The 14978-nt window shown below is 44.3% G+C and overlaps 1 protein-coding gene across 1 annotated transcript; it reads left to right on the top strand.

The window, feature by feature from the left end:
- The first annotated feature begins 4907 nt into the window (after window positions 1-4907).
- Window positions 4908-8059, top strand: LOC311011369 (E3 ubiquitin-protein ligase TRIM21-like). Its single transcript, XM_084006275.1, has 2 exons — window positions 4908-5011; window positions 5728-8059. Exon 2 carries the CDS (start codon window positions 5738-5740, stop codon window positions 7373-7375), a length of 1638 nt encoding a protein of 545 aa, XP_083862401.1. The 5' UTR covers window positions 4908-5011; window positions 5728-5737; the 3' UTR covers window positions 7376-8059.
- Window positions 8060-14978: the final 6919 nt, after the last annotated feature.

The following is a 14978-nucleotide window of genomic DNA, read 5'->3' as shown; positions in this document are numbered from 1 at the left end:
AGCAGCTGCTGAGGCTGACCACACACCGCGATGGCGTTGGTCAGGTGGTCCACGCCTTTCTCGTAGTCTCCTGTGGAGCGAAGGGCAAGGCGTGAGGACACGCCCACGGACTACACAAACTACAGGGAGGATCGGACGGGAGAAACAAAGAGTGAATGTGAAGGAGGTGTTGGTGTGAGGAGGTGTTACCCTGAGCCAGCAGCTCCTCCCCCAGCTGGATCTCCTCCAGGAAGAACTTCTGCACCGCCTCGGCGTCCTTCAGGTCTGGGAGCTGCAGGACAAACAAGCGTCAGACGCAGGAAGGAACCGGTGTCTTTGTTTGACCGGGTTCCCACATGAAGGGGAATAAAAACAGGCCGCCTCGGCGTTGAGCGGACAGAAAAACAGACACAGTATTTTAAACCCGTTCATGTGTGAGCTGAAAAACTAAGTAACCATAGCAACCACTCACCAAATTGGGAGACACTCTTAAAAAAGACCCGGTAAAGAAAAATACAGCGTGGGAAATATTATTGCAACTAAAATGTATAACATGATCAAAACAAAACTCCCTCATATTTAATGACGTGGCCCTAAAAAATGATCAAATCCTCCGACTTTCTACGTCTTGAAAATACTTTTTAAATTCCCCCGATATTCCAGAAACGCCCCCGAACCCTGTTTAGAGGTCAGACGTCACAGGAAGTCGTCGTGAAAGGTAATAAGATCTGATCTGTGAGTCAGTCAAACTGTCGGAATAAAACAGGAAGTGAAGCTGTTCTGCCTCTAAAATAAAAGCCTACATATAAAGTGGTTATTGCTTCCACTAGTGCAGTTTATTAATGCTTAAACATGATGACATATGTATCAACGATAACAACCAATCAAATCAACTGTCAAACACTGGAGACAACGAACATCGATGGATAAAAGCATGACTGGAACGAAACAAACATGAAAATCTGGTTGACCACAGTGATTGAATTTACTTTTATTCAAAAATAAACAATACATTTTGGTATTTAATAGCAGATCAGTAGATACAGTTTATAAAGTGAAGTGAGGCTTACCTGTCGGTAAACTGTTAAAAACCCATAAATATGTGAATATTCCTGAATTGGATTTTCATAAGTCAATTGATTACTGGTTGTAAATAAATCTTGTGCTGATGAATATTATGATGTATAACCGAAGCATGTTTCTAGACAAGTCATTCCAAAAACCTGTAATAATTACAGAAGCTTTTCTGTGGGTTTTTTGGCATATTAAAGGGGCCAAACATCAACTTTTTGCATGTTGCTTAAAATGCACAGAAAATGTAATTCAGGTGACTGACAATATTTTATTAATGGTTAAAACCAAAAAAAAGTGTGCAAATCACATAAAAGTAATATAAATATAAAAATAACTGGGAAAACTGTAATTAGTCTCTGCTGGTCAAGAGCAGGCGTCTCCTTACCTCGGTGGCCGTTGTGGAGCTGAACTGTGATCGGTCGTAGATCCAGCCGCGTGGGCAAGGTATCGTTCTGTTTCCTGCGCCGAGGTCGTAGGTCAGCCGGGGGTCGTAGACACTGCAGGAGCTGAGGGAGCCGTCGTCTTGAGTCCCGAGGACCAGCGGTTCAGGGCCCAGCGACGCCCCGCCACCTCCAACGCCCTCCGGGCTCCCCAGGGCGCAGCGGTGGGGCGGCGTGGCGGAGATGAAGTTGTGCAGGAGAAAGTGCAGGGGGAGGATGGCGCGGGGAAGGCACAGGATGGACAGGAGCAGGAACTGGAACCTGGAGAAGCCGCCGACATGGTCCAGGATCTCCTCGAACCTCATGGTGGTGATGAGTTCACTGTCGATCAGGGTCCGACGTCCGAAAACTCCCTCTCTCTCTCTGTTCGTCCTCTAATGTTTCTTAGTGTCTCTCTCAGCTCCTCGCACTTTGGGCGATCACAGTGTGAGGGAGGTGCATTATTGTGTGTGTGTGTGTGTGTGTGTGTGTGTGTGTGTGTGTGTGTGTGTGTGTGTGTGTGTGTGTGTGATTTCTGTCTGCTGACCTTCAGCAGAACAAACTGGATTCAGAGCAGACATCCAGCAGACACACAGAGAGCCTCTGAGGTTTTATTATAACCCAAAATATGATATTGTCCCAAAGCAAAGTAGGTTGTTGCCTAAACAAACAGAGAACTTATATACATTATGTTGCTCTTCATGCTTGTATGTCAAAATGTCGGTTCATGGAGGGTCAAAGTATGAAGCAGGATCAAACCTAGGCCACGTTTACACGTAGCAGAAACTAATATTCCCCCCTCCGTTTTCCAAAATAACATTGTGTTCAAAAGTTCTCATTTCCATCAACCTGCATAAATCTGCCGTCGAGCGTCGTTATAACTATACCAATCCTATGGGCGGCAGTGTAGGGAGAAGGATAAAGCCATGCAAGCCAATCAGAATCCTCAGAATCAACAACAACGAATAACACAAGCAACTTCCTGTGAAGCTTGAGAACCTAAAACCCTGTTTCTCCCAGTTGATACAACAACACATAACCGGCGTTATCAGAAATCTCCACTTTGGCCGGAGTTTTTAGAAATAATCGTTTTCTGTGATAAAAACTGTGTTTTCGTGTAAATGAGAGGCCAAACCGATGGAGATATCTGAGTTTTCCCTTTGTGTAAACGAGGCCTATACTAACGCGAGGAAACCAGCGGGGACCAGCAATCACACAGGCGGGAAACTGTGTGTTAATGGTGTTCTTACCGAGTACCAGGCCGATGATGGACAGCCCGCTGAGCGCCGCGCCGCAGAGCGCCCTATACACCGCGAACATGGCGTAGGAGTTGGAGAAGGCCGAGGCGACTCCAAACGTGGTGGAGGTGATGAGAGCCAGCAGAAGCATTGATTTACGCCCAAACCTGCAACACACACACACACACACACACACACACACACACACACACACACACACACACACACACACACACACACACACACACACATTCCCATAAAAAAACTCAAGATTAAAGTTGTACATATACTTACAGTAGTAAGTACAAAACCATAACGTTTTTGAAAGAAATTGAGTGATCATGTATCAAGACATTGGATTAGACAAATTATGGCTCCTTGTTTAATTTGCCCAAAATCATATACTATATAGATCCATGTGGAGTCTACAGTTACCACCAAACACACACACACACTTTTTGTACACTGCGGTGCTGATTCTGCACAAACAGGTGCTGATATTGAATCGTTGTTGAAGCCTCACATCTCTTCTGTGAGGGTTGAAGACGTAACGAACCCGAAGAACTCACTTGTCAGATAGTTGTCCGAACAGAATGGCTCCGAACATGACGCCGACGAAGAAATACGTAGCCAGAGCTTGATTCAGCTGTTTGTTTTCACACACCAGATCCCACTGCAGAGACACAGACATGTTAAAACCTGTCTCACACCTCCAGTGGACATTAGTGGAACTGCAGTTTAGAGGTGCATAACACACGATTGGAATATACTGTAGACTGTATAAGAGGAAGTGGACGTAGTCATGGTGACCTGTTGGTTTGTGGACCTGTCAATCAGCAGGTCAGCCCCGCCCCTAAAGCATCCCCTGCTTTCTGGTCTGGTGGACTCTAAATCGACCATAATGTACTAAATGAACATCATGCTGGATTGAAGAAGACTTGAAACTAGAGATTGAGTTTGAGTTGATTGACGTTCGATTAGTGGTTAATAATGAACTCTTGTGAAAGAAAGCGTTAAATTCCTGAGTTTATTACACGCAGCGTTTTTGGTCACAGTCATAGCATCAAATAAATCTTTGTGCTAAAACATCAGGCTGTAACAACCAGTGTTGGGCAAGTTACTTCAAAAGCGTAATGCATTATTTATTACTTGTTACTGTCATTTCAAAGTAATTAGTTACATTACAATATAACTGTCTTTGAATTGTAAGGCATTACACTACTTTTACATTACTTTTGCATTACTTTTCGCCAAAATAAAAGGAAATATGGATTCTGTGTTCTCAATAGATCTTCTTGTGTTAAATAAAGCTCATTACACAGCAGGATGTGATGTGGTTTGGCATAATGACTGAGCTAGGCTTAAGGCTGACAAAAGTACAATATAATGTATAATATAAGGCATTATAGAAATACTGTAACTTTAGGTATTCATATTGAAATCAATAGAGCTAGAGCCTACTGTAGATTGTAAAAAAAAAAAAGTCATGACAAGATACACAACCCTTTTTACATTTCTATCCATGGACGTCGGAACTATTTTCTGAGAGGGGGGGCGGGATTTCTGTTGGGAGGGTCGGGGGAGAGACCACAATGATTAACGAACTAGACTGGATAAACGGTCCGCGTACGTTGCGGCCATCCGACTTTCGTTTTGTAGTCGACAGTAAAACGGACAACGAGTCGTTTCCCGTTTTTCGCTTCAAAATAAAAGAACGAAAAACGGAAAATGACTCGCATCCCGTTATTCGTTTTAAAAACGGAAAAGTTAAAGTTAACTGATATTAGATATTTTGTTCATGAATGGGATTCGGGGATGAAATAACAGGGCCGTTTTTCATTCCAGATTTGCCGTACGTCTTTTTTAATGACCCGGAAGGCGCTGTGTTATGCTGCGAAATGACCTGAAAGCCTACCTGAGACATTTAGAGGGACATTTAGAGGGAGCTCTAAAACACTGTTCACTGTCAGCGGTTGACTTAATGACAGCTGACACGTCTCTGTCTCTCTGTATTCAGCGTGCAGAGAGGTGAAAACCAGGTTTACACCAAACAGCTGTTTCCTGTGACCTCTTACGTCCTCGGCAGGCTTTGGGATGTTTACGGTGGAAACAACTGGAACAACTGGGAGGAGGAAACAACCTCACCAGCAGAGCTGCAGGAAGAGGCGGAGCGACGTCACACTCCAGAAACGAAAGGAAAGCTGGTCAGAGCGGCAGCAACGCAGCAGTCGAGACTAACCTCCGTTTGTTTCTCAGAAAACAAGATTCAAAGTGACGTCATCACGTCTTTCTTAAACACGGGTGAGTACAGCTGCTAATATTGACTCTTCCAACAACCAGCATGAACACAAACTAAAGCTCGACTCGGCAGGAAGTTCTGGTCGAGTCAGCCGACACACACAAATCGGGAGCGGCCGTGAAGTGATAAAACTTCCGGTTTCAAAATAAAGGCTAGCGTGAAATATAAAAGCTTTTTTTTTATATATATAAGATTGTATTCACAATAAGTATAAATCATATTGTGAATGTCTCTTATAAATTAACGTAATGCTCATTTGTAATAATGTTTAATCATTTTCAGTTTCGGGGCAGACAGAGATGTCCTGCACACAAATCTATCAGTCCTTTTCTGGAATTATTGAAATAATTATTTTGATATCATCCCAAAGAAATCTCATAAATCTACATATTATTCTTTATACATGTAGGAGTTAAACTAAATACAAATCAATACTGCTTCCTCTACTTTTAAAAGTTTTTACACCAGAGGACCAGTGGGAGGCTTTTATTGTGAAGCAGCTAGAGGAAATGTTTGTCAGTAAGCAGAGCTTTGATAGCAGGGCTATTCTCCAATTAAACTTCTACACAAAATGATGTGTCATCGCTTTGTTTCTCAGCAAGTCAAGACACAGTATCACAGGACAGAAGAACAGTCATCACACGTGTTTCTTAATAATATATGATAAACAACTAAAGTGGTATTTTAAATGAAGCGTTTTTCTTTTCTTTCACACTAGGTGTGTAGATATGGCTGCTGCAAACTATCCACATTCTGAAGATCAGTTTCTGTGCTCCATCTGTCTGGATGTGTTCACTGATCCAGTCACCACAACATGTGGACACAACTTCTGCAAAACCTGCATCGATACACACTGGAATACTAACGACCTGTACCTGTGTCCCATGTGTAAGAAGGGTTTTAACCCGAGACCTGAGCTGCACGTCAACACGTTCATCTCTGAGATGGTTGCTCAGTTCAGACAGTCAGCTCCACAGAAAGCCAGCAGCAGCAGATCAGAGCAGCAGGAGGCCAAACCAGGAGAAGTTCCCTGTGACGTCTGCACTGGATCCAGACTGAAGGCCCTGAAGTCCTGCCTGGTGTGTCTGGTCTCCTACTGTGAGACTCACCTGGAGCCTCATCTGACCACGTCAGGCCTGAAAAGACACCATCTGATCGACCCTGTGGAGAACCTGGAAGGCAGGATGTGTAGGAAGCACGATAAACCTCTGGAGCTGTTCTGTAAGACCGACCAGACATGTGTCTGCATGCTCTGCAGCGTTTTAGACCACAAGACACACGAGTTTGTTCCTCTGAAAGAAGAATATGAAGACAAGAAGGCAGAGCTGGGGAAGACAGAGGCTGAAGCTCAGCAGATGATCCAGAAGAGACGACTGAAGATTCAGGAGATCAAACGCTCAGTCGACCTCAGTGAGCAAGATGCAGACAGAGTGATAGCAGAAGGTGTTCAGGTCTTCACTGGTCTGATGGAGTCTGTTCAGAGAGTCCAGAATGAGTTCATCAAAACTATAGAAGAGAAGCAGAGAACGACACAGAAACAGGCTGAAGGCTTCATCAAAGAGCTGGAACAGGAAATCTCTGAGCTGAAGAAGAGAAGCACTGAGGTGGAGAAGCTCTCACTCTCTGAAGACCACGTCCTCCTCCTCCAAAGCTTCCCGTCCCTGAAAGCTGCTCCACCCACCAAGGACTGGACAGAGGTCAGAGTTCATCCACCATCATATGAGAGGACTGTGGTGAAAGCTGTGGCCCAGCTGGAGGAGAAGCTCAGTACAGAGATGAAGAAGCTGGTTGAGTCTGAGCTGAAGAGGGTCCAGGTCTATGCAGTAGATGTGACTCTTGATCCTGATACAGCACATCCTGAACTCAACCTGTCTGATGATGGGAAAGAAGTTAGTGATGATGGTGTTTGGAAGAATCTCCCCGACAACCCAAAGAGATTCTCTCATTGTATTGGTGTCTTAGCAAAGCAGAGTTTCTCTTCAGGCAGATTCTACTTTGAGGTTCAAGTTGAAGGAAAGAATAAATGGGATCTTGGAGTGGCCAGAGAGTCCATCAACAGGAAGGGGAGAATCCTGCTGAGACCTCAGGAAGGTTACTGGACTATAGGTTTGCTAAATGGAAATGAGTACAACGCTCTTGCTGACCCTCCGGTCCGTCTCTCTCTGAAGTCTCAGCCTCAGAAGGTGGGGGTGTTTGTGGATTATGAGGAGGGTCTGGTCTCCTTCTATGACGTAGATGCTGCAGCTCTTATCTACTCCTTTACTGGCTGCTCCTTCACTGACAAACTCCTCCCACTCTTCAGTCCTTGTAGGAATGACGACGAAAACTCTGCACCTCTGATCATCTGCCCTGTCAGAATAAACTAATCATTTATCTCATTTAATTTATAGAAATTAATCATTGAAAGGAACAAATATACAGTCTCATTTGATAGTGTGGTATTAGTACTTTTACCTGAGTAAAGGATCTGAATACTTCCTCCACGTCTGTGGGAGCGTATGTGACGCAATTCATCCAACAATTTTGCTGTTATTTTATTGTAATAAACAAAAAAAAGATGCAGAAATAACGACATGATGATGACAATATGTAAAAACCCCAAAGTCATGTTTTTTTTTTAGGTCTGACTGCAAGACGACAAGCAAATAACTTAAAATGCTTGTTTTCTGAATGGAGTCTGGTTGATGGGAGCTAGGCTATGCTAACATTGTAGCTGCTCCGTCAACACTTAAAATAACATCTAGACATAAATACGGCAGAGACCTCGTTGTTTGTACCGTTGACAGTCTCTGGTTTCATCATAGTCTGGTCTCTGGACTCATGTGGACTACTATCTACACCTCTGGGAGACCACAGACCGCTACGATATGTTTAAGTCTCCATTTCTGATTCAGTGACGACAGGAGGAGAATCTCAATGAAACCATTGAGGAGAATCCACTCTGGGGGATGAAGCAATAAGACATGGAAGAAATGTCCAACAGAAACTTTGATGAATGTCGACTGTCGTTATTAATGAATGTAAATAAAGGAAGAATGATTTCAAACTGGCCTTTGTTTGTTGGCTTTTGTTTGTACACCAGATTCATGTGAGACTTCATGCTGTTGTACTTCGTGTCGCAGAGCGCCGTCTCGGTCCGGCTGGTGTTGGAACTGGACGGCACTAATCTGGAGGGCAGGTCCATCCGGGTGAAGAAGAATTATAATAACAACAATAATAAACTTAATTTGTGTAGCATCTTTAAAAATAAGAGTTTACAAAGTGTAAACGCATAGTGACCTGTCAATCAGCAGGTAAGCCCCGCTCCCTAAAGCATCCCCTGCTTTCTGGTCTGGTGGACTCTAAATGGACCATAATGTACTAAATGAACATCATGCTGGATTGAAGAAGACTTGAAACTAGAGATTGAGACCATAAACTCATGTTTACAATGTTTACTGAGATAATACATCAAGAGAGAAGTAGGACCATTTTCTCATAGACTTCTATACAACCAGAGAGGAGTCGCCCCCTGGTGGCCAGCAGAGAGAAGTAGGACCATTTTCTCATAGACTTCTATACAACCAGAGAGGAGTCGCCCCCTGGTGGCCAGCAGAGAGAAGTAGGACCATTTTCTCATAGACTTCTATACAACCAGAGAGGAGTCGCCCCTGGTGGCCAGCAGAGAGAATGCAGGTTTAAGGCATATTCCAGTCCAACAGTTATTTAAGATGAGAAATGAGAAAGAAGAAGTGATGTTTTGGTGTTTACCCGCGGTGGATGAATCTCTCTGGAGGAGAAGATCTTTGGGACGTCTCTTTTGTTTGTCCCCTTTCCTCCGAGATTATAGCAACAACAAAAAATTAAAGAAATGAAGACGTCTAGATTAAGATGAGACGTCTAAGAAAGTGTTCAACCCTGAATAACCTGAATGTAAACTCGTCTTTTAAACTTCAGCCGGCTCTTTCAACATAAAAGCATCTCCACAACTTCAGTTTGTTCATGTTTTTTTATTTTTTTCCTGAAGAGGGGTCGTCCTCTTTAAAATGAACAGAACATTCCATCACTTAAAAAAAAAAAAAACTGTTTCCAAATCGAGACCAGAAACCGAGAGACGACTGATGACAGAAAGAGAAACAATTAATACTCTGAAGCGTCCGAGCAGAGAGAAGATTCCCGCTCGTGTAACTTTCCACGCCGTGAATCTGGTGCATGACGCTGCCAGGATGTGTGCTACACCAACCTGGAGGAAGGAGCGGATTCATGTTAACACCCAGTCCACTTAATGAGCACACACACGGTGTAATGATGGGGGGATACGATCCGGAGACTCTTAATACCCCAAAGAACGGCTCATTTAAGTTCAAAAACAGACAAACACTAGTATCGGGGACAAACCAGGGATGGAAAACTAATTCCCTTTAGGACGCCTTGATGGGGGAAGTGTTGGACGTCGGCCGGAGTGATGGAGGCCGAGGCGTTGGCAGTTTGTCGTGGAAGGAGGGGTCCGCGTGAGGAAGAGGAGGGCGAGGAAGAGGACGGGGTTGCTTCCTCCCGGTCCTCTCATTCTATATCGTCCTCGCTCAGACTCTGTGCGCTCACGATACGCTGCAGGACAGAAGCAGAGAACAAACGTTCCACTCATGAACTTTTAAACCGTGGCTTGTTTGTTTGTTTTCTATGAGGAGCAACAGGAGGAGATCCATAGTAAAGGAGGAGGTGTTGGGCCTACCTGGCTGATGCTGGGCAGTTTGGTGAGCAGCATCTGGAAGACGGGCGGAGGCAGAGTCTGCTGCAGCACCTGCAGCAGCTGCTGAGGCTGACCACACACCGCGATGGCGTTGGTCAGGTGGTCCACGCCTTTCTCGTAGTCTCCTGTGGAGCGAAGGGCAAGGCGTGAGGACACGCCCACGGACTACACAAACTACAGGGAGGATCGGACGGGAGAAACAAAGAGTGAATGTGAAGGAGGTGTTGGTGTGAGGAGGTGTTACCCTGAGCCAGCAGCTCCTCCCCCAGCTGGATCTCCTCCAGGAAGAACTTCTGCACCGCCTCGGCGTCCTTCAGGTCTGGGAGCTGCAGGACAAACAAGCGTCAGACGCAGGAAGGAACCGGTGTCTTTGTTTGACCGGGTTCCCACATGAAGGGGAATAAAAACAGGCCGCCTCGGCGTTGAGCGGACAGAAAAACAGACACAGTATTTTAAACCCGTTCATGTGTGAGCTGAAAAACTAAGTAACCATAGCAACCACTCACCAAATAGGAAGACACTCTTAAAAAAAAAAAAAACGATAAAGAAAAATACAGCGTGGGAAATATTATTGCAACTAAAATGTATAACATGATCAAAACAAAACTCCCTCATATTTAATGACGCGGCCCTAAAAAATGATCAAATCCTCCGACTTTCTACGTCTTGAAAATACTTTTTAAATTCCCCCGATATTCCAGAAACGCCCCCGAACCCTGTTTAGAGGTCAGATGTCACAGGAAGTCGTCGTCCCGTGAAAGGTAATAAGCTCTGATCTGTGAGTCGGTCAAACTGTCAGAATAAAACAGGAAGTGAAGCTGTTCTGCCTCTAAAATAAAAGCCTACATATAAAGTGGTTATTGCTTCCACTAGTGCAGTTTATTAATGCTAATACATGATGACATATGTATCAACGACTAACAACCAATCAAATCAACTGTCAAACACTGGAGACAACGAACATCGATGGATAAAAGCATGACTGGAACGAAACAAACATGAAAATCTGGTTGACCACAGTGATTGAATTTACTTTTATTCAAAAATAAACAATACATTTTGGTATTTAATAGCAGATCAGTAGATACAGTTTATAAAGTGAAGTGAGGCTTACCTGTCGGTAAACTGTTAAAAACCCATAAATATGTGAATATTCCTGAATTGGATTTTCATAAGTCAATTGATTACTGGTTGTAAATAAATCTTGTGCTGATGAATATTATGATGTATAACCGAAGCATGTTTCTAGACAAGTCATTCCAAAAACCTGTAATAATTACAGAAGCTTTTCTGTGGGTTTTTTTGGCATATTAAAGGGGCCAAACATCAACTTTTTGCATGTTGCTTAAAATGCACAGAAAATGTGATTCAGGTGACTGACAATATTTTATTAATGGTTAAAACCCCAAAAAGTGTGCAAATCACATAAAAGTAATATAAATATAAAAATAACTGGGAAAACTGTAATTAGTCTCTGCTGGTCAAGAGCAGGCGTCTCCTTACCTCGGTGGCCGTTGTGGAGCTGAACTGTGATCGGTCGTAGATCCAGCCGCGTGGGCAAGGTATCGTTCTGTTTCCTGCGCCGAGGTCGTAGGTCAGCCGGGGGTCGCAGACACTGCAGGAGCTGAGGGAGCCGTCGTCCTGAGTCCCGAGGACCAGCGGTTCAGGGCCCAGCGACGCCCCGCCACCTCCAACGGCCTCCGGGCTCCCCAGGGCGCAGTGGTGGGGCGGCGTGGCGGAGATGAAGTTGTGCAGGAGAAAGTGCAGGGGGAGGATGGCGCGGGGAAGGCACAGGATGGACAGGAGCAGGAACTGGAACCTGGAGAAGCCGCCGACATGGTCCAGGATCTCCTCGAACCTCATGGTGGTGATGAGTTCACTGTCGATCAGGGTCCGACATCCGAAAACTCCCTCTCTCTCTCTGTTCGTCCTCTAATGTTTCTTAGTGTCTCTCTCAGCTCCTCGCACTTTGGGCGATCACAGTGTGAGGGAGGTGCATTATTGTGTGTGTGTGTGTGTGTGTGTGTGTGTGTGTGTGTGTGTGTGTGATTTCTGTCTGCTGACCTTCAGCAGAACAAACTGGATTCAGAGCAGACATCCAGCAGACACACAGAGAGCCTCTGAGGTTTTATTATAACCCAAAATATGATATTGTCCCAAAGCAAAGTAGGCAAAACAAACAGAGAACTTATATACATTATGTTGCTCTTCATGTTTGTATGTCAAAATGTCGGTTCATGGAGGGTCAAAGTATGAAGCAGGATCAAACCTAGGCCACGTTTACACGTAGCAGAAACTAATATTCCCCCCTCCGTTTTCAAAAATAACATTGTGTTCAAAAGTTCTCATTTCCATCAACCTGCATAAATCCGCCGTCGAGCGCCGTTATAACTATACCAATCCTATGGGCGGCAGTGTAGGGAGAAGGATGAAGCCATGCAAGCCAATCAGAATCCTCAGAATCAACAACGACGAATAATACGAGCGACTTCCTGTGACGCTTGAGAACCTAAAACCCTGTTTCTCCCAGTTGACACGACAACACATAACCGGCGTTATCAGAAATCTCCACTTTGGCCGGAGTTTTTAGAAATAATCGTTTTCTGTGATAAAAACAGGGTTTTCGTGTAAATGAGAGGCCAAACCGGTGGAGATATCTGCGTTTTCCCTTTGTGTAAACAAGGCCTATACTAACGCGAGGAAACCAGCGGGGACCAGCAATCACACAGGCGGGAAACTGTGTGTTAATGGTGTTCTTACCGAGTACCAGGCCGATGATGGACAGCCCGCTGAGCGCCGCGCCGCAGAGCGCCCTATACACCGCGAACATGGCGTAGGAGTTGGAGAAGGCCGAGGCGACTCCAAACGTGGTGGAGGTGATGAGAGCCAGCAGAAGCATTGATTTACGCCCAAACCTGCAACACACACACACACACACACACACACACACACACACACACACACACACACACACACACACACACACACACACACACACATTCCCATAAAAAAACTCAAGATTAAAGTTGTACATATACTTACAGTAGTAAGTACAAAACCATAACGTTTTTGAAAGAAATTGAGTGATCATGTATCAAGACATTGGATTAGACAAATTATGGCTCCTTGTTTAATTTGCCCAAAATCATATACTATATAGATCCATGTGGAGTCTACAGTTACCACCAAACACACACACACACTTGTTGTACACTGCGGTGCTGATTCTGCACAAACAGGTGCTGATATTGAATCGTTGTTGAAGCCTCACATCTCTTCTGTGAGGGTTGAAGACGTAACGAACCCGAAGAACTCATTTGTCAGATAGTTGTCCGAACAGAATGGCTCCGAACATGACGCCAACGAAGAAATACGTAGCCAGAGCTTGATTCAGCTGTTTGTTTTCACACACCAGATCCCACTGCAGAGACACAGACATGTTAAAACCTGTCTCACACCTCCAGTGGACATTAGTGGAACTGCAGTTTAGAGGTGCATAACACACGATTGGAATATACTGTAGACTGTATAAGAGGAAGTGGACGTAGTCATGGTGACCTGTTGGTTTGTGGACCTGTCAATCAGCAGGTAGCCCCGCCCCCTAAAGCATCCCCTGCTTTCTGGTCTGGTGGACTCTAAATGAACCTGTCAATCAGCAGGTAAGCCCCGCCCCCTAAAGCATCCCCTGCTTTCTGGTCTGGTGGACTCTAAATGGACCATAATGTACTAAATGAACATCATGCTGGATTGAAGAAGACTTGAAACTAGAGATTGAGTTTGAGTTGATTGACGTTCGATTAGTGGTTAATAATGAACTCTTCTGAAAGAAAGCGTTAAATTCCTGAGTTTATTACACGCAGCGTTTTTGGTCACAGTCATAGCATCAAATAAATCTTTGTGCTAAAACATCAGGCTGTAACAACCAGTGTTGGGCAAGTTACTTCAAAAGCGTAATGCATTATTTATTACTTGTTACTGTCATTTCAAAGTAATTAGTTACATTACAATATTACTGTCTTTGAATTGTAAGGCATTACACTACTTTTACATTACTTTTGCATTACTTTTCGCCAAAATAAAAGGAAATATGGATTCTGTGTTCTCAATAGATCTTCTTGTGTTAAATAAAGCTCGTTACACAGCAGGATGTGATGTGGTTTGGCATAATGACTGAGCTAGGCTTAAGGCTGACAAAAGTACAATATAATGTATAATATAAGACATTATAGAAATACTGTAACTTTAGGTATTCATATTGAAATCAATAGAGCTAGAGCCTACTGTAGATTGTAAAAAAAAAAAGTCATGACAAGATACACAACCCTTTTTACATTTCTATCCATGGACGTCGGAACTATTTTCTGAGAGGGGGGGCGGGATTTCTGTTGGGAGGGTCGGGGGAGAGACCACAATGATTAACGAACTAGACTGGATAAACGGTCCGCGTACGTTGCGGCCATCCGACTTTCGTTTTGTAGTCGACAGTAAAACGGACAACGAGTCGTTTCCCGTTTTTCGCTTCAAAATAAAAGAACGAAAAACGGAAAATGACTCGCATCCCGTTATTCGTTTTAAAAACGGAAAAGTTAAAGTTAACTGATATTAGATATTTTGTTCATGAATGGGATTCGGGGATGAAATAACAGGGCCGTTTTTCATTCCAGATTTGCCGTCCGTCTTTTTTAATGACCCGGAAGGCGCTGTGTTATGCTGCGAAATGACCTGAAAGCCTACCTGAGACATTTAGAGGGACATTTAGAGGGAGCTCTAAAACACTGTTCACTGTCAGCGGTTGACTTAATGACAGCTGACACGTCTCTGTCTCTCTGTATTCAGCGTGCAGAGAGGTGAAAACCAGGTTTACACCAAACAGCTGTTTCCTGTGACCTCTTACGTCCTCGGCAGGCTTTGGGATGTTTACGGTGGAAACAACTGGAACAACTGGGAGGAGGAAACAACCTCACCAGCAGAGCTGCAGGAAGAGGCGGAGCGACGTCACACTCCAGAAACGAAAGTAAATCTGGTCAGAGCGGCAGCAACGCAGCAGTCGAGACTAACCTCCGTTTGTTTCTCAGAAAACAAGATTCAAAGTGACGTCATCACGTCTTTCTTAAACACGGGTGAGTACAGCTGCTAATATTGACTCTTCCAACAACCAGCATGAACTTCAGCTCGACTCGGCAGGAAGTTCTGGTCGAGTCAGCCGACACACACAAATCGGGAGCGGCCGTGAAGTGATA

This window comes from Eutrigla gurnardus (assembly GCF_963514095.1).
Source record: "Eutrigla gurnardus genome assembly, chromosome: 3".
NCBI lineage: Eukaryota > Metazoa > Chordata > Actinopteri > Perciformes > Triglidae > Eutrigla > Eutrigla gurnardus.
Note: the sequence above shows the minus strand (reverse complement) of the source record. Positions and strands in the feature narration are given on the sequence as shown.